This window comes from Drosophila miranda, chromosome XL, assembly GCF_003369915.1.
Source record: "Drosophila miranda strain MSH22 chromosome XL, D.miranda_PacBio2.1, whole genome shotgun sequence".
Lineage (NCBI taxonomy): Eukaryota > Metazoa > Arthropoda > Insecta > Diptera > Drosophilidae > Drosophila > Drosophila miranda.
The window spans coordinates 11,151,289-11,174,065 of NC_046673.1; the positions used below are offsets into that span (position 1 = coordinate 11,151,289).

General features: G+C 44.1%; 4 protein-coding genes across 7 annotated transcripts in view; 3 read left to right on the forward strand and 1 right to left on the reverse strand.

Annotated features, from left to right (window-relative positions):
• LOC108164814 (pneumococcal serine-rich repeat protein) overlaps positions 1-5,137 on the reverse strand; it is a 28,172-nt gene extending 23,035 nt beyond the window's left edge. For all 4 annotated transcript variants that reach the window (XM_017300732.2, XM_017300735.2, XM_033393072.1 and 1 more), the window contains exons 1-2: positions 3,874-5,137; positions 573-841 (exon numbers count right to left, since the gene is read on the reverse strand). In XM_017300732.2, coding sequence (XP_017156221.1) covers positions 573-841; positions 3,874-4,023 — 419 coding nt within the window. In that variant the 5' untranslated portion in view covers positions 4,024-5,137. The remainder of the gene's footprint in view (positions 1-572; positions 842-3,873) is intronic.
• A 3,783-nt stretch (positions 5,138-8,920) lies between these two features.
• LOC117189128 lies at positions 8,921-11,643 on the forward strand. Its single transcript, XM_033394161.1, has 2 exons — positions 8,921-9,184; positions 9,254-11,643. Exons 1-2 carry the CDS (start codon positions 9,002-9,004, stop codon positions 11,573-11,575), a joined length of 2,505 nt encoding a protein of 834 aa, XP_033250052.1. The 5' UTR covers positions 8,921-9,001; the 3' UTR covers positions 11,576-11,643.
• A 673-nt stretch (positions 11,644-12,316) lies between these two features.
• On the forward strand, positions 12,317-15,989 carry LOC117189123 (trichohyalin-like). The gene has a single exon (XM_033394153.1). The coding sequence runs from the start codon at positions 12,412-12,414 to the stop codon at positions 15,889-15,891; it is 3,480 nt and encodes a 1,159-aa protein (XP_033250044.1). The 5' UTR covers positions 12,317-12,411; the 3' UTR covers positions 15,892-15,989.
• Positions 15,990-16,250: 261 nt separating this feature from the next.
• Positions 16,251-22,397, forward strand: LOC108164815. The gene is made up of 2 exons (XM_033394164.1): positions 16,251-16,822; positions 20,199-22,397. Exons 1-2 carry the CDS (start codon positions 16,406-16,408, stop codon positions 22,380-22,382), a joined length of 2,601 nt encoding a protein of 866 aa, XP_033250055.1. The 5' UTR covers positions 16,251-16,405; the 3' UTR covers positions 22,383-22,397.
• The last annotated feature ends 380 nt before the right edge of the window (positions 22,398-22,777 follow it).

The window sequence follows — 22,777 nt, forward strand, 5'->3', positions numbered from 1 at the left end:
GTACAAATGTACGAGTGTACGTACGCCCTTGGGTGGGGGGTGGTGCTAGCTAATTACTAATTAGATTTAATTGAATCAAGTTTGTTGTTGTTGTTGATTTTTTTCGGTTAAGAATACGAAATACGAATACGGATACGGCTGCGAATGTGGCTTACGGTTGATCAAATACAAAAAGCTGCCAAGCTGGCAAGTAGCGGCGAGGCGAGGCGGGTTGAACGAAGCCCAACAAAGTATGCTACACATTTATCAATTACGCTTACTGCACGTTTCTATGTATATGTAAACGCAATGTCTACATGTGTGTGGATGTGAATGGATGTCTGTGAGCATGAGTATGTTCGTGTTTGCCAGATTATGTTCATGTGTTTGTCGTAACAACTTTGTACGGCCGGCGATTTGAATAAATCATCTTTGTTGCTTTTCCTGCCCTTTCCTTCCATCGCCTATGCTTTCAACTTTTATTTTACAGTTATGCACGTGTCAATGTTTACGAGTATGTGTGTGTGTGTGGGTGTTTATTTGTGTGTGTATGTGTGTTCTTTTGTTTGTGCCTATATGTGGCCTGAACTTACCTCTGACTGGGACTCTTGCTATCCGAGGAATGCGGCGCACTGTGGTTGTCATCGTCACGGGCCATCTTATGGTGTCGCTTGTGATAGCCGCCAGAGCTTTCGCCGGCGGCAGCACCACCGGCAACACCGCTGGCCCCGCCAGCCCCACCGCCAGAGCTACTGGTCCCCGTTGGACTTATGACATCCGTGTCGCTGTTGCAGTCGTGAATCTGGCGTGCCACATCCTTGACGAACTTCCCAGCGCCGTGCTCGTGATCGTGCGTTTCCATCTGCCGAGTAAAGAGGATTATATTCAGGGAATAAGTCGATTATATTAATTGGGTTCATCACATCGATGTGTTTGTCCGATGTGTGTGCAAGGGTGCCATGGTGGCAGGGTAGCATGGTGCCAGTGCCCCAGTGTGCATGTGTGAATGTGCAATTGAGCGCATCCTTATTGCTTATTATGCAAATTTGCCTGCAAATGGGCCCGGGGCAAGTGTTATGTGCAGACAATTTGACAACAAATGCAATATTCAAGACATAGCAACAGCATCAGAAACTGTTTCAGCATCAGCTTTTAAACATCTACATCTACCCAGTGCTCAGAGCCATTTCCCGCTTGGCCTCGATGGTGCATTCTAAATCGCATGACGATACTTAATAATTTATCTCATTGCTGCCGACACGACAACTTCCTCAATTGAAGTTCCACAGTCGTCTCGACCTTCAGGTGAGCGGTTGTCAGGGTAGTGAAGCAGAAAAATTGTGGAGCGGGGGGAATGGCTGGTGACTTGAGAAAAGTTGCAGGCGGGAATTGAAGAGTACTCGCATTCGGCAGATCAGAGCCGGTAGCTATTGGAAGTTATATGTAGGTACCTGAGAAAATCAGAGTAAAAACCCAGCTCTTGGGATAAAATTGGCCTAAAATCAGTTGGCAATTCTTCTGATTTCTGATGAATTGTTTATAAGTTTCCCCAAGAGTAGGAAGTGGCTAACATGTGTCCGCTGCAGCTACGAGTACAAGTGTTTCCTCAGAATTCCTCAGAATTCCTCTTAAGAAACAGTCAGAATCAGTTCATATATTTCCGTAGCAACCGACTGAGGGTTGGTACTAGAATTGCGATGAGCTAATGACGTTTATTATCGATTCAAAGCTTGAAGAGATCAAACAGAAATTCCTTGCGGACGTGAGAGTAAAGTAAAAAACCGCAAAACCGAATATGAATTCAAGCTTTAATGGGTAAGAAATGTATTTCAATTTTAATTTATATTCTCCATAGCTACAGAAAGTAGTCCCCAAAATGAAATAAGCCAATAGAAAGCATTTATTAAAGCCACAACAGTCTACACTGTCCACAGCATCTTACGTGAATGGAATCAGACGCCTGTTTCGTGTTTCCAGCCCCTGGTATCTTTTACCAAAGGCAAAATTTATATCAAATTCCCTCTCCAGCGAACACTAACTAGCGATCTGGATTCCAATAAGCATCAGAAATCAAAGGTTGGTCTGTGGTAACAACTTTCCGAACTTTGCGTAACTGTGGCAATGAAATCACAGTGTCCCCTCTCATAACAACCTTTTCGCACACTTTGATTGGGTCAGTGTTCGGAGAACTTGTCCTCTAACCCATTACAAATTTACACCCAAGTTCGGGGCATGCCGCCAAAGTACTTGGGTAAGTACCAGCCGCTGCTCATGTACGGTAAACTTAAGAGCTGAGCTTCGATTCGTCCATTGGGACAGATTGCCAGTGTCCTTGGGGCTGTCCCTATGTCCGTGTGTGTCCGTTACATAACTGGCGTTAATCCGGCAAAGAGTTTCAATTTGGCATTCGTTCTAAATAGAGAGGGGGAGACCACATAACATATCTATCGGGATTTGTATGCCGCTCCCACCAATTAGCTGACAAATCGGTTCAGTGCCAGATTAAGCTCCACTCAAACCCAGGGACATCCCAATTGTATGTGGCACGAAACTTGATTGGAATTTATTGTGGTTCACATTCTGGTGGTGAATGCGGGTCGGCGTCTGTGTCTGTGTCTAGCTCAGAGTCGGAGCAGAGCTGAGCTCCCCCAAAAAAGGGATTCCATAAATATTTATGACCGAAAGTTTTATGGGCTAAAAAGTGAATTGTCCGGGGTTCCTGCCCGTGTTGTCCTTTCCCCATGGTCTGCGTTTTAATTAGGCAATGACAAGTCGGATACGATGCGATATGAGGAGCAGTTCCAATTTCCTGCACGGCTTATGTGCAGGACAATGTCGATGTGGCCCTGGCTACGGGCACGGGTGTAGCGACGACCACACAAATTGCAGCCACAATCCAATTTTTTATGACGTAGGCTCGAAGGGGGGTTGGTTTTCTTTATTAACTTTTGTATAATTTACAATTTGGCCTGATGGCGCCCTCGATTCGTCCGTGCGACATCAACAGTGGGACATCTACAGCGAATGGTAAATGCTCTGATTTGTTGCGAAAGTTCCAAGAAAACCCGTTCTTATCTCGTTAAATATTTCACAGGAATTTTATTATTGCACTTAATTACTATTGCATCCTAATTACTAGGAAAACTGTTGGATCTCGTTGTGAAACTGCATTAAATCTCTGCTTCAATGCATTGGATGCGTAACAAGGAAAAACTGCTGCGGCTCTATAAGGTCAGAGGAAAACTAATGTCATTTTTGAAACACATTTCGCTGGAACTATATTAAAGAACTTCATAGATTCATTGGGCGACTTGACCAAGAGCACCTGCTCATGAACTGTTATAGGGAGGTCGTTAATTTGACACGGAATGGCATATTTTTGCGACCTTTTATTAACGTTTAACACATCGTTGGATTGCGAAGAACTAATTCCTCTTTATTGAATCAAACAATGGAATTGAAATATCGCCTCTACTTTGGCGTTTGTGTCCAAACCATAAAAGAAGCCTAGCCCAGGCTTTGATCCTGAAAATCAAATCATGAAACACGAACAGAATCGAAATTTATGTAGTTTCATAGAGTGATTCCATCACTTTAAGGTCTTGTACAGATTTAAGGTTTGAATTGTATCAATCGCCGATATCTTAATGAATATGCCCAGCCCCAATCATCGAATACCCTACTGCAGCAATATCAATAACAAAAAATATAGCCACCAAGGACATAACCGTAAAAACCATAATCAAAAATGTTTAAACTTTATGTTTTATGTTTGTCCCGCAGCAAAAATGGTTACAGATGGCAAATGTTAAACAGAATGAGGCATAGACAGGGATAAGGGTCGGGTCGGTCGGCTGTGGCCTAAATGTACATACTATAGGTAGGTATACTCACCGTATATAGGCCCGTTGCAGTGGCCCCCGACGACGAGGATGATGCTGCTGCTCCAGTGCTGCCGTAATTGAGCTGTGAGTGATAGCCGCTGGAGAGGATCTTCTTGTGTGCGGATGCATGCGCCCGATACGCGCTCACGCTCAGTTTCATTGTGGCATCAACTCGATGCCCCCCACGCCCCACCTTTTGTGGGCGTTGTCACTTGTAGTCAGATTGGTGTCGCCGTTTGTGTGTGCTGGCCCCTGCGTGGGCGTGGTCGCTTCACTGCTCTAATGCTCCTGGTCCTGCTGATGCTTGTCCTGCTACTGCTCCTTTCACTCGTTCTGCTGTTGATGTTCCCTGATGTTGCTATTGTTGCTGTAGTTGCTTTCAAGTTGCGTTGAATTGGGCCTAATTGAGTGCCCAGAGGCGGCTGACAAGGACGACACCGTTTTTGGTTTTCTGGCTAACAGGAGGGTAGGCGTTTTGGCCAGAGAGCAAAGCAAGAATGTGTCGACACCCAGAAACAAAGCAAACTTTTTATTGCCGCCTTTAGTGGTGTTCTTGCTCTTTCTCCTCCTCCTCCTCAGCCTCAGCCTCCGCCTTTTCTTTTGCCTTTGCCTCGTGGTGTTGTTGCTATTGTTTGTTTGCCTGTTTGTGATGCGACAGAAAGACAAAGGTCCTGGCAATGGGTGGAATGCAGATGATGGACTATGTGTCACTACTGTGCCCTGGCCAGGTCTTGGCCGGGGCTGGCTCTGTTATGCCCGTTCTGGTCTGCTTTTGGGGCCGCTGTTCAGTTTTAGTTGGCCATAAACATGGCTGCTTCGGCTGCTTCTGGTGGTGGTGGTGCTGCTGCTGCTGCTCCTGGCATTGGGGCATGTAGGTGGCTGCTGCGTTACTTCTCCACTTCCACCTCCAGCTCTTCTGTTACAGTTCCTGCTGCTACTCCTCCTACTTCTGTTCCTTGCTGTGTGCGGGGGGTCCTTTTTGCGTGTGGCTGCGCCGCCTCTACCGTTGTCAAGCTCTCTAGAAGATCCTTCGTCGTTTTCTCTTTTAATTGTTTGTAATTTGGTTTTTAGTGCTCTACGGTTCCCTCCGTTGTTGCTGTGACTTTTGTTGCTGTAGTTGGGTGTTGTTGTTGCTGTTGTTGTTGTTTTTGTTGCTAAGGCCTCATGTCACTTTAGTTACAAGTATCTGTAGCTGTTGTATCTTTTGCTGCTGGTGCTGGTGCTGGTGCTGCTGCTGCTGCTATTGTATCCGTTGTTGCTGTTGTATCTCTCGTTTTTGCCTGCAGCGAAGAAAACATTTAGCTAAGTAAACATTAAAGTGGAAATTAATTAAAATGTCTAACAATTTAGTTACAAGGTTAAAGGCACTCTCACACACAGGCGCGCACACACAGACCGGCATACATTTAATGCTCCGCATTAGTGTTTGCCTGTGCGTGTGCGTGTCGGCAAACTTTCAGCTCATTTGGGCTTTGGATCGGTTTAGTTTTTAACTGAATTCCTCGAGCAAAAGTCGCTTAAAGGGCAGCCACAATCTGCTCCCTCTCTCCCACCATCACCATCACCATCCGTGTGTCTATTATGCACACTTGCTATGCCCTTGCAAAGGATATTATGATTTCTATGTTTGCAACGAAAAGAGATAAGTATTTATAAATGATAAGTATTTCATAAAAAGTTGTACGATTTTCCAACGAGCAAACGGGGCCCATTTGCTTAGAGTAATTTACTATTTTCAAATTCCTATCAAATCTATTGCCTAAAAATGATTTAATTCTTAAAAAACTTTTCATTACATTAAATTGTTATTCAACATTTAAGAGCAATGAAACGAGTAGATGCCCTACCATCTCTAGAATAGATATTGTACCGCTCTGAAAACGTAAATAAATTCGAATACTTAGAACCAGAGCACGAAAAACATGCTCGACCATGCTTTCTATGCTGTCTGCTCACCGAAAGGACTGAGAGAAGCTACCCAGACTCGCTCTCTCTGCTGATCGGCGAGAGAAACAAAAGCAGCTCTCTTTCGAAGACTGTCGTTCGGTTATCAGCAGCTGAGCAAAACGAGCCAAGTGGAAGCACTAGGTGTATGTTAGTTGCATTAAGTTTTCGTTGTTTCTTTTCTTTTTGCCTGTAAATCGCAGGTAAAGCGTAGATGAGGAAGGGTGAAAGAGGTATACACACACACATACATATATACACAAAAAAGGTCTTGTGGAAAATTTTGCTCAACGAAGTGCCTCATGAGCAAAAAGAGAACTACAAAATACTCTCGTTTGTTGATCAAAGAGCGCGTTGAGAACAAACGAATTCGAAGTATCTTTTCGATTCCGTTTTTAATCGGGTCCGCGGGCTTGCAAAATAATACCATTTTTTGCGGGCTCTGCTTACAACGCTCGAACAAACCACGTTAAGGTCCGTTCCTTATAGGTCGGATAACTATATCACAAAGCTATAACCCATAAGGATATTAGTTTATGTGTTTCTTCTTACCTTTTAATCAGTTTCAATGTACATACATATGTATCATCATAAAAGTCAATGAATCTGCAAGAGTATCTCAAGCTTCGGTTCTCAAAATCTCACCTTTCTCTCATGTTTGGATTGCAATTCAAATTAATATTGTTGGAGCTGCGCACACACATAAAAACACAAACACACACAGGCAGACACACCCCATTTGCAGTTAAATACAAAACTTTTCGCCCAAAGTCATCTACAATAAATAGTCTCGAGAGCTCCATGGAAAGGGGGATTGCGGGGGTTGGACAGACTAGGTGTGTGCGCCTGTGTGGGATATTCTGGGGGCAAGGGAAAGTTCATTAACTTTGTGGCAATTTTGATTTGGGGCGTAATTTAAGCTTTTGCATGGATAAGTTACTTGACTCCAGTGCACAATGATTGATGGCCGTGATTGAGTGGTTTGCTAATCTATCCGTATCAGGGAACTATCTTAGTCAACCCATGTCTATGTGTCTTTGATGCGGATTAGCCTCTGGTCATTGCCATTTATTAGTTAAACATCAGGAATCAGTGATGAAAGGGGTCATCAATCAATAAAAGCAATTAACAATGCCTGAACCAGTACATGGTTTTGATTTTTCGAGCTGCTTCAATCATTAGCTCTATCAAAGTTGATCTTGAATCTAGGACTCAATCATTTATGATTACAATCGCTCTCACAGATATCAAACCATAATCTCTAAAACATCATTCGACCACAGATCAATCAACATTACATCCGCTATGTTCCTTTCACGCTGAGCGTCAATTCAATCAGATGGCAATCAATCGCGCATCATTGCCAATCAATTTGGCGCTTAGTCGAATTGATTCAATTCTTTCATTCAGCACTCACTTAGCATACACTCGACATTCATTACAGAGACAATGGTGTCACTTTATGCCCCCCACAGAAGCGGATTTATTACGGTTAACAATGGGCCAAGTATTCTTTATTAAAATACGTCCGGAGGTGTGGGCGGTTGGCCACCCTGTGGTGTGGTTGCCGTGGTTCGGGGATGCTGGCTGGTGACTGGCGGTGCCTCCAATGAATAACAAAACAACAAGACAAAAAAAGTTCATTCCTCAAACGAGGCTGTAAACATGTCGCAAATGTAAATCAAATGTATGACAGACAGAGTCTCGTGGATGGCCCCAAGGATAAGATACTTGTATTGTTCGTAAATGTTTGCAGCTCTTAGGAGGAGCTATGTATGTACATCTAGTATCTTTCAGAGAAGGATGGATAGAGTTGGAGTACAAAAAGAGGGAGAAGGGCATAAACTTGGAGCAATTACAGCAGAGAATCCATTGAGCCGAAGGCAAACATTCAATCAAGACTGTAAATTAAATAAACGATGGCCAAAGGAAGGGCTCTGTGCCCGTACTCTGTGCCACACTCTGTCCCGGAATCTGCCCGGAATCTGTTCTCCACCCACTCGGACTTTACTCCCACTCCGACTCCATGAATTGCACCTGTTGGCATCCTATATACTATACCCAACGTTGGCACATAAAATGTAATTATAAAGCATTCAAACATCCGCCAAGGAGATATAAACTTTGCCCAGCCAGAGGGGGAACAAAGCGGTTAAATCAAGGGGGCTGAGTGTGTAAAGAGGAGCACAGCACCCAGGACCGAGGTGCTGCTGTAGGACAAGGGGCACACAATGTAAGAGATTTAACACTTTGTGCGAACTCTTAACCGGCTTACGGAGCTGAAGAAGCCGCTGCAAGTTTTACGAGCTATTGCCTGGTCAGGCTGCCCATCAACATCCATATATATATCCATACATATATATGTACGTATTAAATACTATATAGGATTTATTATATACATATATATGCAAGGGTGTATATGTGTGTCTGTATATTTCAACGTATCTGCGCATTTTTCCACATAAAACTCAATGAAGCATCCACTGACAGGCGAGAGATAAAGAAGAAACTGGCAACGCCTGCTGCTGCTTCTGCTTTTGCCTGTGCTGTGCTCCTCTCCGTCGGCCTCCTACTGATTTCAATTTCAAAATGTACGCTCCATTGGACAGTAAGGAACACCCATTCACCCTCCGACAGCCCGATACCCTGATACCACGATACCACACCCCAAGCGTCCAACAAAAAAGTGACATTAAAAAATGGTAGCTACTTATCAGCCCCGAGGCCCGACATCCGAACACACCAGAACAGAGAATATTTATCAAAAACCTATCGCGTTGGGCTCACGCATACGCTATGTGAAATTCAAATTTTGAAACAGAATATAAAAAAAAAATACCAACATTCGTGTAATTTCGATTGGTTTTTCGGTTGTTCATGAAGGGAAATTTGTCTGAAAAAGACGATGTGAAAAATGTACATTAAAATGCATGACTTTTTCCATATTTGGACGAGGCAGGGATTTTGTATTTGTTTTTTAATGCCGAAGGGAATTAAAATTGTGGAAGGTGGTTAATGATATTCCAAGAAAAAAATATATACAAAAATTGGATCAAATATCCATTCGCTCAGTTTCAACTAGCAATGTAGCCCTGATATTAAAGTCATCACTGAATGGATTACATCAATCTCCTCATACGAGTATACTAAACGAACTCGTATAGATTAGAACATTAAAAAACTTCTCTCGATCTATGGATAAACAAGCCAACAATTATTGCTTGGATTTTGCTCAATTCTACGAGGCCAGGAGTGCAAAAATGAAACCGGTTAGCTCATTCCTCAATGTTCCAGACATAAATCAACGGACAAGCGACAGCAGTGAAGCAATAGACGAGGAGGTGTCACAACAGGACAAGCGCACGGCCCGAGGGATGGTAGGTGAAATATCGACTCAAGCCTATCTAGAGGAGCTAAAATGGCCAATGGAGAACCTTTCTATGCAGCAACAGCAGAAGCCTTCCATTCAGGACCAGACCCAGGCTCAGAAGCGTATGTGCGCGCACAGATCCGGCTGTGGTATACACCGTAGCTTTCATCCAGGCGATTACCTAGCAAAACAGTCACATCAGTGCCAGAAGTATCAGAAGAATTTTAATCAGAGTCCAGGCAAGCAACAGCAGCCTTCTCAGGATCCTCAACAACAGCAGCCGAAGCAGCAGTATCTGGAACAAACATGCCAGACTCCACCCATACCGAAGCTGTGTCTTCAGACTTCATATCCGAAACTTCCTCAAGAACAGGCACAGCGTAATGACAGCCCGACAATGAAAGCATCTTCAATCAGCTCCAGCTCCGAAGCTATGACAGTCCTATTTCGGCGTCCTTCTCGACGAAATGTTTCCTTTCTGACGGAAAATCCAGAGCCCTCCAATACAGCAGTTGGCCAACCGTCTTCATGCTTGAGCAATACGGATGAGGCGAATTTCGCTGAAAATATCGATGAACCTGAACAGAATTCTCCTCAACGCAATCAAAGCCAGAAGAGAGCACCGATAAGCAAAACTACAGACGTCCTATCCCCACGTCCTCATCAGTACAGTCCACAAAAGCCAAAGATGCTTTGTAAGAACACGGACGTGATAGACTTTGACAAAGATTTGAAAGGACTTGATAAAAACTCATCATACAAATACATTGAATATGCCCCTAAACTGTGTCAGAGTCCACCGCATCAGACGAATCAGAATATTTTTCATAAGCACAAACAGGAGCATTATCAAATGATGTCACCGTCACGTCCGAAGGTCGGAAAACAGCAAGCTAAGCACATCCAATTGTCGCCTCCTCATCAATACAGTTGTCTACTTGAGCCGGATAAGTGGGGCAGAGAGATTGGTGGGGAACTTCTCGCTAAGAACTCGGACATTCTTACATCAACATCCTGGAGCGGGATCTCCGAGAAGAATTGCGAAGATTCTACTGTAAAACAAAAACGATATAACAAATGCGGAAGGTGTAGTGACGAGAACGGCACGAACAGCACCTCCACGGGATCGCCCGTGATCACTATGAAGAGCAGGGAAGAGCTGCGTTCCATGGTCCGGGACGAGCTGTGTGCCTTGGTCCGGAACGAGATTGAAATTCATTCGGTGTTCGGTGAACTGTCTGATACTGTGGTCTCTCATTTGAAGGACTATTTGTGCGGGCTTTCAACAACTGACAATGTTCCCCCGCCCAAGAGCCAGTATAAGGATAGCCAGTGTACAAATGCACCCAAGAATTCAGCCATAGATAATGTCCTGGATACCAAGAAACAGGAGTCATATCAAACCCAAAAGAAAGCATCGTTCGGCAAAGGCATACCCAAAGCTCAAGAAGTCCGAATGCCGCAAAATCCAGGACTAGCCAGAGAAAATTCCGGAGAGTTCCAGTCTATGAGCACACTGTACAAGAGCATGGAGTATGTTCCTAAACAGGGTTTGCTTCAGTATCCTACTCAGCGTACGTCTCAGGATCTTATCAAGGAGCAGACACAGAAGTCGTATCGGCGCGCTTCGTATCACAAGAACCAAAAGCAACATTCCTATCGTACCTTCAAGCTGGAGGCAAAACAGAACTCTCAACAGAAGCAGCCTCCAAATCAGCAGATCTCGGACTTTCCTCCATTCGCATGCTTCAGCGATACGCCTAAGGATGATTCCGAAGAGTCTAATTTCGAAGTGGATAAGAAGACACTCAACAAGCTCATGGAAGGTTCCCCAAAGGACAAACTCAAACACACACTGTCCGGTGACGAGCATGATGTGTTTTCCATGGCTAGTAGCAACTCGGTATCGACTTCGATCAGTGCGAAGAGCGGGGACGAGCTGCGTGCCATGATCTGGCACGAGATGAAATTGCAGTCGGTGCTCGGTGATCAAAAATCCACGTCGTCAAAGCCGCGATATAAGGATGTAGAAGAGAATGTGTCCATCTTTTTAAACTTGAGTCAGCCCAGAGATGACGGAAATCAGGATATGAAGGAAACAATGTCCAAACATCCAAACATCGCTTCCCTCCCGAATTCGGCCATAGATGTTAATGCGCCCACCGCTGATTCAACTAAGGGTTCAAAAACAGATGAGCTGCCACAAATCAAGTGCAGTATGAGTATAGATGATTTAGTGAACTGCAAGGTCATCACTCCCATGATCATGAAGATACACAACAGGTATATGACCTCTATGCAGGATGCGATGCAGCTCATGAAGTATCTGGAGACGATGCCGCGCCGTGTAGGTCAGATTTACAAGGACAACATCACGTTGGAAAAGAGGAAACTCTAAAAATGATGAAAGTCACTTTTGATTCAATGATACCTCTTTATATATTTTATAATTATTGTATTAAATAAAACAAATTGCACAAAACCATGTAGAAATCTCTTTAAATTTATATTCGCGATTCGGTAAATACTTATGCCAATTAAAGGAAAATCTTGAGCGGTGTGCTGCTCTTCAGTCCTTCTTTTCAAAATATCGCCCCGCTCTCTGCCGCCTCCCACACACGATGATAATCTACAATATTGATGAAACGACAAAAGCAAAAATACAGAACAATAGAGCATGTTCATATCTTTTTCAGAATCTGGATCAAATCGAATCAATATTATAGCTAGAACTCCCGCTCACTCGCTCTCTTTCTCTCTCTGTCACAGTATTCCTCGCGCATTGTGCGACCTCTGGCGGAGGAGAGCAAGATATAACGGCTGGTGTTGGTAGGAAAAGGGTGAGAGACAGACAGATGTAGCGTAATAAGAAACAGCAGCAGAAAAATGGAAACAGATAAAATATTCAAAAATTCTAATCAAATCGGCCATTAGGTGGAAAAGGGACAATCGAAATGCCAATTGAGGGAGATCGCCCCTCCCTACTTTAACGTACAAATCAATTCGTTCCTGACTGCCGCCTCTCACAACGTTTCCACTCATTTTGAAAATAAGAATAAAAACCCTACCACACAATACTTGACTTTTCTTGTATCATATTAATTTTCATGCTTTCAGTTTTAGCAAGCAAAGTAATCTTGCTATTAAAGTCATCCCTGAATTGGAAAAAACTCGTCATACGAGTATACTGAACAAACAAAATCCATTGATACAGCATCAATTTCTGCTCGCTTGATGGATACACAAGATCACAAGTGTTGCTCAAGCGATGGCAAAAAAGAAGAAACAAGTCACAGAATTCGCTACCTATTAGAGGATGAGATGCCGCAACAGAGCAAGAAAAAGCTATGGAAGGAAGTCCGTCAGATTATTTCTCCTACCGATCTAAGAACATTGCAATGGCTTACGGAGAAAACTCCAATCCAGGAGAAGACACGGAAACCATATCACAGATCTGTCTTAGTGCAGCGTTCCAGTGATCAAGCCGATTTTCCACCACAACAGCAGCAGCAAGACGATCGGAATCATCCTCAACAGTCGAAGACGTATCGCAAGAATTATCAGAGTTCCGCCAAGCAGCAGCAGTTGCAAAAGAATAAGGATCGGTATCCAAGACCTTCTCCGACGCCCTTTCAGCATCATTCAGAAGAGCAGTACCCAAAGACTACGTATCAGCATCAAAATCCTTCTCAAGAGCAGCGGCAGCATTCACAACAGCCGTACGATGATCAGACTGAACAAAATCCTGCCAAAATGATGCAGTGCAAACAGCAGACGAAATACCAGAATGCTCCTACGAAGGACTATCCTCCACAGAAGCCGTCTGAAGAACAATTCCAGCAACAGCCAGTGGACGTGAATCGGCCGTCTCCGTATCATAAATCTACAAAGAAGCATTCGCATGGGAATCGTCACACGGAAAACCAGACAGAGGATGATCGCCAGAATCCCTCCAAGATGATGCAGCGAAATCTGCAGACAGAATACGAGAAAGCCCCTAAGATGGATCCGTATGAGGATCATACTCAGAAGCCGACTCATAATCAGTTCAAACAGAAACCACCGGAGGAGTATCGGGTGTCTCCGTATCAAAATTCTACCAAGAAGCATTCCCATGGACGCCTTCAGAATATGCAGCACCAGATAGCCCATAAGAAGGATCCGTATGAGGATCATCCTCAGAAGCCGTGTCAAGATCAGCTCAGGCAGCAACCACCGGAGGAGCATCTGGTGTCTCCGTACCACAATTCTACAGAGAACCATTCGCATGGAAGCTCTCAGAATATGCAGCAGTCTGCACAACAGTCATCTGAAGAGCAGCCTTCTAAAAATCTTGACAACATGATGCAGAAAAATCTGCAAACGGAATACCAGAAAGCCCCTAAGAAGGAGCTGTATGAGTATCACCCTCAGAAGCCGACTCATGATCAGTTCAAGCAGAAACCACCGGAGGAGTATATGGTGCCTCCGTATCAACATTCTACCAAGAAGCATTCGCATGGACACTCTTCAAAAAAGCTATATGATGAGCAGCCTCCTAAAAATCCTGAAAAGATGATGCAGCAATGTCGGCAGACGGAATACCTGATAGCCCCTAAGAAGGATCCGTATGAGGATCATCCTCAGAAGCCATGTCAAGATCAGCTCAGGCAGCAACCACCGGAGGAGCATTTGGTGTCTCCGTACCACAATTCTACAGAGAAGCATTTGCATGAAAGCCCTCAGAATATGCAGCAGTCTGCACAACAGTCATCTGATGAGCAGCCTCCTAAAAATCCTGAATACCTGGAAGCCCCTAAGAAGGAGCCGTATGAGGATCATGCTCAGAAGCCGACTCCTGATCAATTCAAGCTGAAACCACCGGAGGAGCATGGAGTGTCTCCGTATCACAATTCTACAGAGAACCATTCGCATGGAAGCTCTCAGAATATGCAGCACTCTTCAAGAAAGGTTTATGATGAGCAGCCTTCTAAAAATCCTGACAAGATGATGCAGCAAAATCTGCCGAAGGAATACCAGAAAGCCCCTAACAAGGATCCGTATAAGAATCATCCCCAGAAGCCGTGTCAATATCAGCTCAGCGATGATGGTTCCCCAAAGCCAAAGATGCTTTGTAAGAACACGGACGTGATGGACTTTGACAAAGATTTGAAAGGACTTGATAAAAACTCATCACACAAATACATGGAATATGCCCCTAAACTGTGTCAGAGTCCACCGCATCAGACGAATCGGAATATTTTTCATAAGCACAAACAGGAGCATTATCAAATGATGTCACCGTCACGTCCGAAGGTCGGAAAACAGCAAGCTAAGCACATCCAATTGTCGCCTCCTCATCAATACAGTTGTCTACTTGAGCCGGATAAGTGGGGCAGAGAGATTGGTGGGGAACTTCTCGCTAAGAACTCGGACATTCTTACATCAACATCCTTGAGCGAGATCTCCGAGAAGAATTGCGAAGATTCCACTGTAAAACAAGAACGATATAACAAATGCGGAAGGTGTAGTGACGAGAACGGCACGAACAGCACCTCCAAGGGATCGACAGTGTTCGGTGAACTGTCTGATACTGTGGTCTCTCATTTGAAGGACTATTTGTGCGGGCTGTCAACAACTGACAGTGTTCACCCGCCCAAGAGCCAGTCTAAGGATAGCCAATGTACAAATGCACCCAAGAATTCAGCCATAGATAATGTCCTGGATACCAAGAAGCAGGAGTCATATCGAACCCAAAAGAAAGCATCGTTCGGCAAAGGCATACCCAAAGCTCAAGAAGTTCTTATGCCGAATGCCAGAGAAAATTCCGGAGAGTTCCAGTCTATGAGCACACTGTACAAGAGCATGGAGTATGTTCCTAAACAGGGTTTGCTTCAGTATCCTACTCAGCGTACGTCTCAGGATCTTATCAAGGAGCAGACACAGAAGTCGTATCGGCGCGCTTCATATCACAAGAACCAAAAGCAACATTCCTATCGTACCTTCAAGCTGGAGGCAAAACAGAACTCTCAACAGAAGCAGCCTCCAAATCAGCAGATCTCGGACTTTCCTCCATTCGCATGCTTCAGCGATACGCCTAAGGATGATTCCGAAGAGTCTAATTTCGAAGTGGATAAGAAGACACTCAACAAGCTCATGGAAGGTTCCCCAAAGGACAAACTCAAACACACACTGTCCGGTGACGAGCATGATGTGTTTTCCATGGCTAGTAGCAACTCGGTATCGACTTCGATCAGTGCGAAGAGCGGGGACGAGCTGCGTGCCATGATCTGGCACGAGATGAAATTGCAGTCGGTGCTCGGTGATCAAAAATCCACGTCGTCAAAGCCGCGATATAAGGATGTAGAAGAGAATGTGTCCATCTTTTTAAACTTGAGTCAGCCCAGAGATGACGGAAATCAGGATATCAAGGAAGCAATGTCCAAACATCCAAACATCGCTTCCCTCCCGAATTTGGCCATAGATGTTAATGCGCCCACCACTGATTCAAGTAAGGGATCAAAAACAGATGAGCTGCCACAAATCAAGTGCAGTATGAGTATAGATGATTTAGTGAACTGCAAGGTCATCACTCCCATGATCATGAAGATACACAACAGGTATATGACCTCTATGCAGGATGCGATGCAGCTCATGAAGTATCTGGAGACGATGCCGCGCCTTGTCGGTCAGATTTACAAGGACAACATCAAGTTGGAAAAGAGGAAACTCTAAAAATGATGAAAGTCACTTTTGATTCTATGATACCTCTTTATATATTTTATAATTATTGCATTAAATAACAAAATTTCACAAAACCAAGTAGAAATCTCTTTTAATTTATATTCGCGATTCGGTAAATACTTATGACAATTAAAAGGAAAATCTTGGGCGGTGTGCTGGTTTTCAGTCCTTTTCAAAATATCGCCCCGCTCTCTGCCGCCTACCTCATACGATGATAATCTACAATATTGATGAAACGACAAAAGCAAAAATACAGAACAATAGAGCATGATCATATCTTTTTCAGAATCTGGATCAAATCGAATCAATATTATAGCTAGAATGAACCAATCCATTTGACTGCTCAACAACTCGGGCACTCCCGCTCACTCTCTCTCTGTCACAGTATGAGGATCAGCCTCAGAAGCCGACTCATGATCAGTTCAAGCAGAAACCACCGGAGGAGTATCGGGTGTCTCCGTATCAAAATTCTACCAAGAAGCATTCCCATGGACGCCTTCAGAATATGCAGCACCAGATAGCCCATAAGAAGGATCCGTATGAGGATCATCCTCAGAAGCCGTGTCAAGATCAGCTCAGGCAGCAACCACCGGAGGAGCATCTGGTGTCTCCGTACCACAATTCTACAGAGAACCATTCGCATGGAAGCTCTCAGAATATGCAGCAGTCTGCACAACAGTCATCTGAAGAGCAGCCTCCTAAAAATCTTGACAACATGATGCAGAAAAATCTGCAAACGGAATACCAGAAAGCCCCTAAGAAGGAGCTGTATGAGTATCACCCTCAGAAGCCGACTCATGATCAGTTCAAGCAGAAACCACCGGAGGAGTATAGGGTGCCTCCGTATCAAAATTCTACCAAGAAGCATTCGCATGGACGCCTTCAGAATATGCAGCACTCTTCAAAAAAGCTATATGATGAGGTGGAGAAATTTAACTTCTCTTATGCCAGGGAGATAGCCTCGTTTAAGATAAGCATCTCCCCAACTCAATTTGACACCATTTGCTCCGCCAAATTTTGGCCGGAGCATTTGGTGGTGAAGGAGTTTAAGGCTAAGAAGAAGAATAGGCCCCCCATATCCCTTCCAAACCTTTCCAGTGTGCCACCCTCAACCTCAACCTCAACTTCCTCTTCCTCAACTTCCCGTCTCGCTTCCACCTTTCCAAAAAACTAACTTCTCTTTTAGTAACCTATCAGAATGTAAGAGGCTTGCGTAGTAAGCTCAGCATTCTTTTCCGGGATAGTGTTGCATTTGCTTCCCACGTTATTGTGTTTACTGAAACCTGGTTAAAGCCGGACATTCTTAGTTCCGAGGTTTTGGCAGGTCGGTACACAACTTTTAGAAAGGACCGTTCGTCTCGTCGGGCAGGGGGGGTTCTAATTGCAGTGGACTCTTACTTCACGTCGGAACACTTCACAGTCCAAGTTCAACAGGAACTGGAATTCCTGTGTGTAAAACTGATTCTTCCCGCTTTCGCTATATTCATTACTTGCTCGTATATCCCACCTTCTTCGGATATTTCAATTTATGAGCAACACTTGTCCGCTTTAACCGCTGTTTCTTCCTCGCTATCTGATAAAGATCGTATGATAGTTCTTGGTGACTTCAACTTGCCAGGAACTGTTTGGTCTTCGGTAAACGAGTCTAGTATCCTAGTGCCCATGTCACGACATGACTTTGTTGACGGCTTGCTTGACCTATCCCTGTCTCAAGTCAACCATGTGAATAATTCCTTGGGTCGATTGCTTGATCTGTGCTTTGTATCGGATCCGACCATAGTGTTGTTAACCCGAGCCCTTCCGCTCACTATACCTGAAGACGCCTACCACCCTACTTTCGAGGTGTCGCTAGATATAGGACCAACTGTATTGGATCGGTCGAGTAGGCTGCCCGAACGTGTCCGCTGCTTTCGTAAAGCCGAGTTTGCGAAGCTTAATAACCTCATTAGGGATTTTGATTGGTCCGCTTTGTACTTGTGCACTGATATCATAAAAGGCACAAACATTTTTTACAATGCTCTTGGCACATTTTTCGATTCTTGTGTCCCGCTTTCTTGTCCGACTAGATCTGGAAAACCCCCTTGGTTTACCAAAGAGTTATCCAGTCTAAAAAACTTAAAATCAAGACTATATAAAAAATTTCAAGAAGTGGGTTCTCCTAGTTCTCACTCTCGCTATGTATTAGCTCGGTCAAACTTTTCAGTTCTTAATGCTCAATGCTATAAGAACTACCTATCTCGATGCAGGATACGTTTTTCTCAGGACCCTAAACAGTTTTACAGCTTCGTAAACAGTAAGCGTAGAACGTCCGCACACCCATCCTCGCTATCATTTTGTAATACGTCGGCAAATAATGATCAGGCAATTGCCGATCTTTTTGCCCAATTCTTCCAAACCACCTATTCTGAGGAAAGCTACTCTGGTCACCCGTACCCATACGGTTTACCGAGGTCGAACGGCATTTTCAGTCCCTTGTTAAATGAATGTTCCCTACTTCATGATCTTCGACTAGTTAAGCCGGTGTTTTCACCGGGTCCAGACGGGGTTCCAGGTTGTGTACTCAGGTACTGCGCCGAGGCTCTGTGTGGACCTTTGGTTAAACTATTCACCCTATCCATTGATTCTTCTTGCTTCCCCCCGATCTGGAAGGAATCGTTTATAATTCCTCTCCATAAAAAAGGTAGCAAGTCTGATGCAAAAAATTATAGAGGTATAGCAAAGTTATCCGCTATTCCTAAAATGTTTGAGAAGGTTTTAACTCCGCACTTGCAACATCTCTGCAAGTCACTTATATCTCCAACTCAGCATGGATTTATAAGGCGGCGATCAACCACCACGAACTTGTTAGAGTTTACCTCTTTCATTATTAAAGGCTTTCAAGGTAACTTACAGACGGATGTTATTTACACCGACTTTAGTAAAGCATTCGACTCTGTAAACCATTCCCTTTTAGCGCATAAACTTGACCTTTTAGGGTTTCCGCCCAACCTCCTGAGATGGATTTCTAGCTATCTTTGTTCTAGGTCTCAAAGAGTCCTCTTCAAAAACTCCCTCTCTTTCCCAGTAAAGGTTTCTTCGGGAGTACCACAAGGCAGCCATCTAGGCCCCTTACTCTTCACACTCTTTATTAATGACTTACCTTCAGTATTAACATACTCTCGAGTACTTATGTATGCGGATGATGTTAAACTCTGTGTCCAGTACAAGGACATTTCATTTCATCCTCGCTTGCAATCCGATCTCAATAACTTTCAGTCATGGTGTTGTGCAAACTTGTTACACCTTAATGCCTCGAAATGCAAAGTTATGACATTTCATCGTTCTAGCCCTTTGTTGGCTCCTTACACCCTATTTGGTGGTTCTCTTGAGAGAATTACCCTGGTGGATGATCTGGGTGTTATGTTAGACCCCAAGTTAAAGTTTTCCGAACACATTTCTACCATGGTAAATAAGGCCATGAGCGTGCTTGGGTTTATAAAGAGGTGGTCAAAGGAATTTGACGACCCCTATATAACAAAGACTCTCTATACCTCGCTTGTTCGTCCGATCTTAGAATACGGCTCCTGTGTATGGTGCCCTCAGTACAAAGTACACCAGGACCGTATAGAATCAGTACAGAAAAACTTTTTACTCTTTGCTCTGCGGGGCCTTAACTGGGATGCGGGTGTAAGACTCCCATCTTACTCTAGTAGACTACTATTAGTAAACCTCCCATCCTTAGTTAACCGTAGAAAAATGCTTGGTGTGATATTTATGCACAACTTGATCAGGGGTGACATAGACAGCCCTGATCTGTTGAGCCGCATAAACTTCACGATTCCTATTAGACTGACTAGAAATTTTATACCGTTGTTCCTTCCACTTTGTAGATCGAATTATTCCTTGCATGAACCGTTTAGGGTCTTATGCTCGGATTATAATTCCCTCTACCATATTATATCCACCACTAATTCTCTTCCTCTTATTAAATTATTAATCCTTACACACCTTTCTATTAATTAGTAACTGTAGTGGTATTTGTACTTTGATTGCATGCTTAGTTTCTTAGTAAGTTTAGTACTAATTTTCCTCGAATGTTAGTCTAATAGCTATATTTCTTGCATGTTCGCGTTTGGTTCGGCTACGCACCGCGCGTCATGCGGCAGCGCCCCTCGGTCGGTTGGGCGGGAGGAGGGCTGCGTTTTGCCTGGGATCCGCGCGTAACAGCCTTCTGCTGGTGTCACACGGGCCACTTGACGGTGCAGTAACTGCATCGCCTCTTGAAAGATGCAGTCATTGCATGTCAACGTCCACATGAGCAGCCTCCTAAAAATCCTGAAAAGATGATGCAGCAATGTCGGCAGACGGAATACCTGATAGCCCCTAAGAAGGATCCGTATGAGGATCATCCTCAGAAGCCATTTCAAGATCAGCTCAGGCAGCAACCACCGGAGGAGCATTTGGTGTCTCCGTACCACAATTCTACAGAGAAGCATTTGCATGCAAGCCCTCAGAATATGCAGCAGTCTGCACAACAGTCATCTGATGAGCAGCCTCCTAAAAATCCTGAATACCTGGAAGCCCCTAAGAAGGAGCCGTATGAGGATCATGCTCAGAAGCCGACTCCTGATCAATTCAAGCTGAAACCACCGGAGGAGCATGGAGTGTCTCCGTATCACAATTCTACAGAGAACCATTCGCATGGAAGCTCTCAGAATATGCAGCACTCTTCAAGAAAGGTTTATGATGAGCAGCCTTCTAAAAATCCTGACAAGATGATGCAGCAAAATCTGCCGAAGGAATACCAGAAAGCCCCTAACAAGGATCCGTATAAGAATCATCCCCAGAAGCCGTGTCAATATCAGCTCAGCGATGATGGTTCCCCAAAGCCAAAGATGCTTTGTAAGAACACGGACGTGATGGACTTTGACAAAGATTTGAAAGGACTTGATAAAAACTCATCACACAAATACATGGAATATGCCCCTAAACTGTGTCAGAGTCCACCGCATCAGACGAATCAGAATATTTTTCATAAGCACAAACAGGAGCATTATCAAATGATGTCACCGTCACGTCCGAAGGTCGGAAAACAGCAAGCTAAGCACATCCAATTGTCGCCTCCTCATCAATACAGTTGTCTACTTGAGCCGGATAAGTGGGGCAGAGAGATTGGTGGGGAACTTCTCGCTAAGAACTCGGACATTCTTACATCAACATCCTTGAGCGAGATCTCCGAGAAGAATTGCGAAGATTCCACTGTAAAACAAGAACGATATAACAAATGCGGAAGGTGTAGTGACGAGAACGGCACGAACAGCACCTCCACGGGATCGACAGTGTTCGGTGAACTGTCTGATACTGTGGTCTCTCATTTGAAGGACTATTTGTGCGGGCTGTCCACAACTGACAATGTTCACCCGCCCAAGAGCCAGTCTAAGGATAGCCAATGTACAAATGCACCCAAGAATTCAGCCATAGATAATGTCCTGGATACCAAGAAGCAGGAGTCATATCGAACCCAAAAGAAAGCATCGTTCGGCAAAGGCATACCCAAAGCTCAAGAAGTTCGAATGCCGAATGCCAGAGAAAATTCCGGAGAGTTCCAGTCTATGAGCACACTGTACAAGAGCATGGAGTATGTTCCTAAACAGGGTTTGCTTCAGTATCCTACTCAGCGTACGTCTCAGGATCTTATCAAGGAGCAGACACAGAAGTCGTATCGGCGCGCTTCGTATCACAAGAACCAAAAGCAACATTCCTATCGTACCTTCAAGCTGGAGGCAAAACAGAACTCTCAACAGAAGCAGCCTCCAAATCAGCAGATCTCGGACTTTCCTCCATTCGCATGCTTCAGCGATACGCCTAAGGATGATTCCGAAGAGTCTAATTTCGAAGTGGATAAGAAGACACTCAACAAGCTCATGGAAGGTTCCCCAAAGGACAAACTCAAACACACACTGTCCGGTGACGAGCATGATGTGTTTTCCATGGCTAGTAGCAACTCGGTATCGACTTCGATCAGTGCGAAGAGCGGGGACGAGCTGCGTGCCATGATCTGGCACGAGATGAAATTGCAGTCGGTGCTCGGTGATCAAAAATCCACGTCGTCAAAGCCGCGATATAAGGATGTAGAAGAGAATGTGTCCATCTTTTTAAACTTGAGTCAGCCCAGAGATGACGGAAATCAGGATATCAAGGAAGCAATGTCCAAACATCCAAACATCGCTTCCCTCCCGAATTTGGCCATAGATGTTAATGCGCCCACCACTGATTCAAGTAAGGGATCAAAAACAGATGAGCTGCCACAAATCAAGTGCAGTATGAGTATAGATGATTTAGTGAACTGCAAGGTCATCACTCCCATGATCATGAAGATACACAACAGGTATATGACCTCTATGCAGTATGCGATGCAGCTCATGAAGTATCTGGAGACGGTGCCGCGCCGTGTAGGTCAGATTTACAAGGACAACATCAAGTTGGAAAAGAGGAAACTCTAAAAATGATGAAAGTCACTTTTGATTCTATGATACCTCTTTATATATTTTATAATTATTGTATTAAATAAAACAAATTGCACAAAACCATGTAGAAATCTCTTTAAATTTATATTCGCGATTCGGTAAATACTTATGCCAATTAAAGGAAAATCTTGAGCGGTGTGCTGCTCTTCAGTCCTTCTTTTCAAAATATCGCCCCGCTCTCTGCCGCCTCCCACACACGATGATAATCTACAATATTGATGAAACGACAAAAGCAAAAATACAGAACAATAGAGCATGATCATATCTTTTTCAGAATCTGGATCAAATCGAATCAATATTATAGCTAGAATGAACCAATCCATTTGACTGCTCAACAACTCGGGCACTTCCGCTCACTCTCTCTCTGTCAC

Coding starts and splice junctions, on each gene's coding strand:
- LOC108164815 (XM_033394164.1), top strand. CDS start 16,406: ATGCAGCACCAGATAGCCCATAAGAAGGATCCGTATGAGGATCATCCT. Junction 16,823..20,198: donor CAAAAAAGCTATATGATGAG/GTGGAGAAATTT, acceptor CGTCCACATGAG/CAGCCTCCTAAAAATCCTGA.
- LOC117189123 (XM_033394153.1), top strand. CDS start 12,412: ATGGATACACAAGATCACAAGTGTTGCTCAAGCGATGGCAAAAAAGAA.
- LOC117189128 (XM_033394161.1), top strand. CDS start 9,002: ATGGATAAACAAGCCAACAATTATTGCTTGGATTTTGCTCAATTCTAC. Junction 9,185..9,253: donor AGCGCACGGCCCGAGGGATG/GTAGGTGAAATA, acceptor CTTTCTATGCAG/CAACAGCAGAAGCCTTCCAT.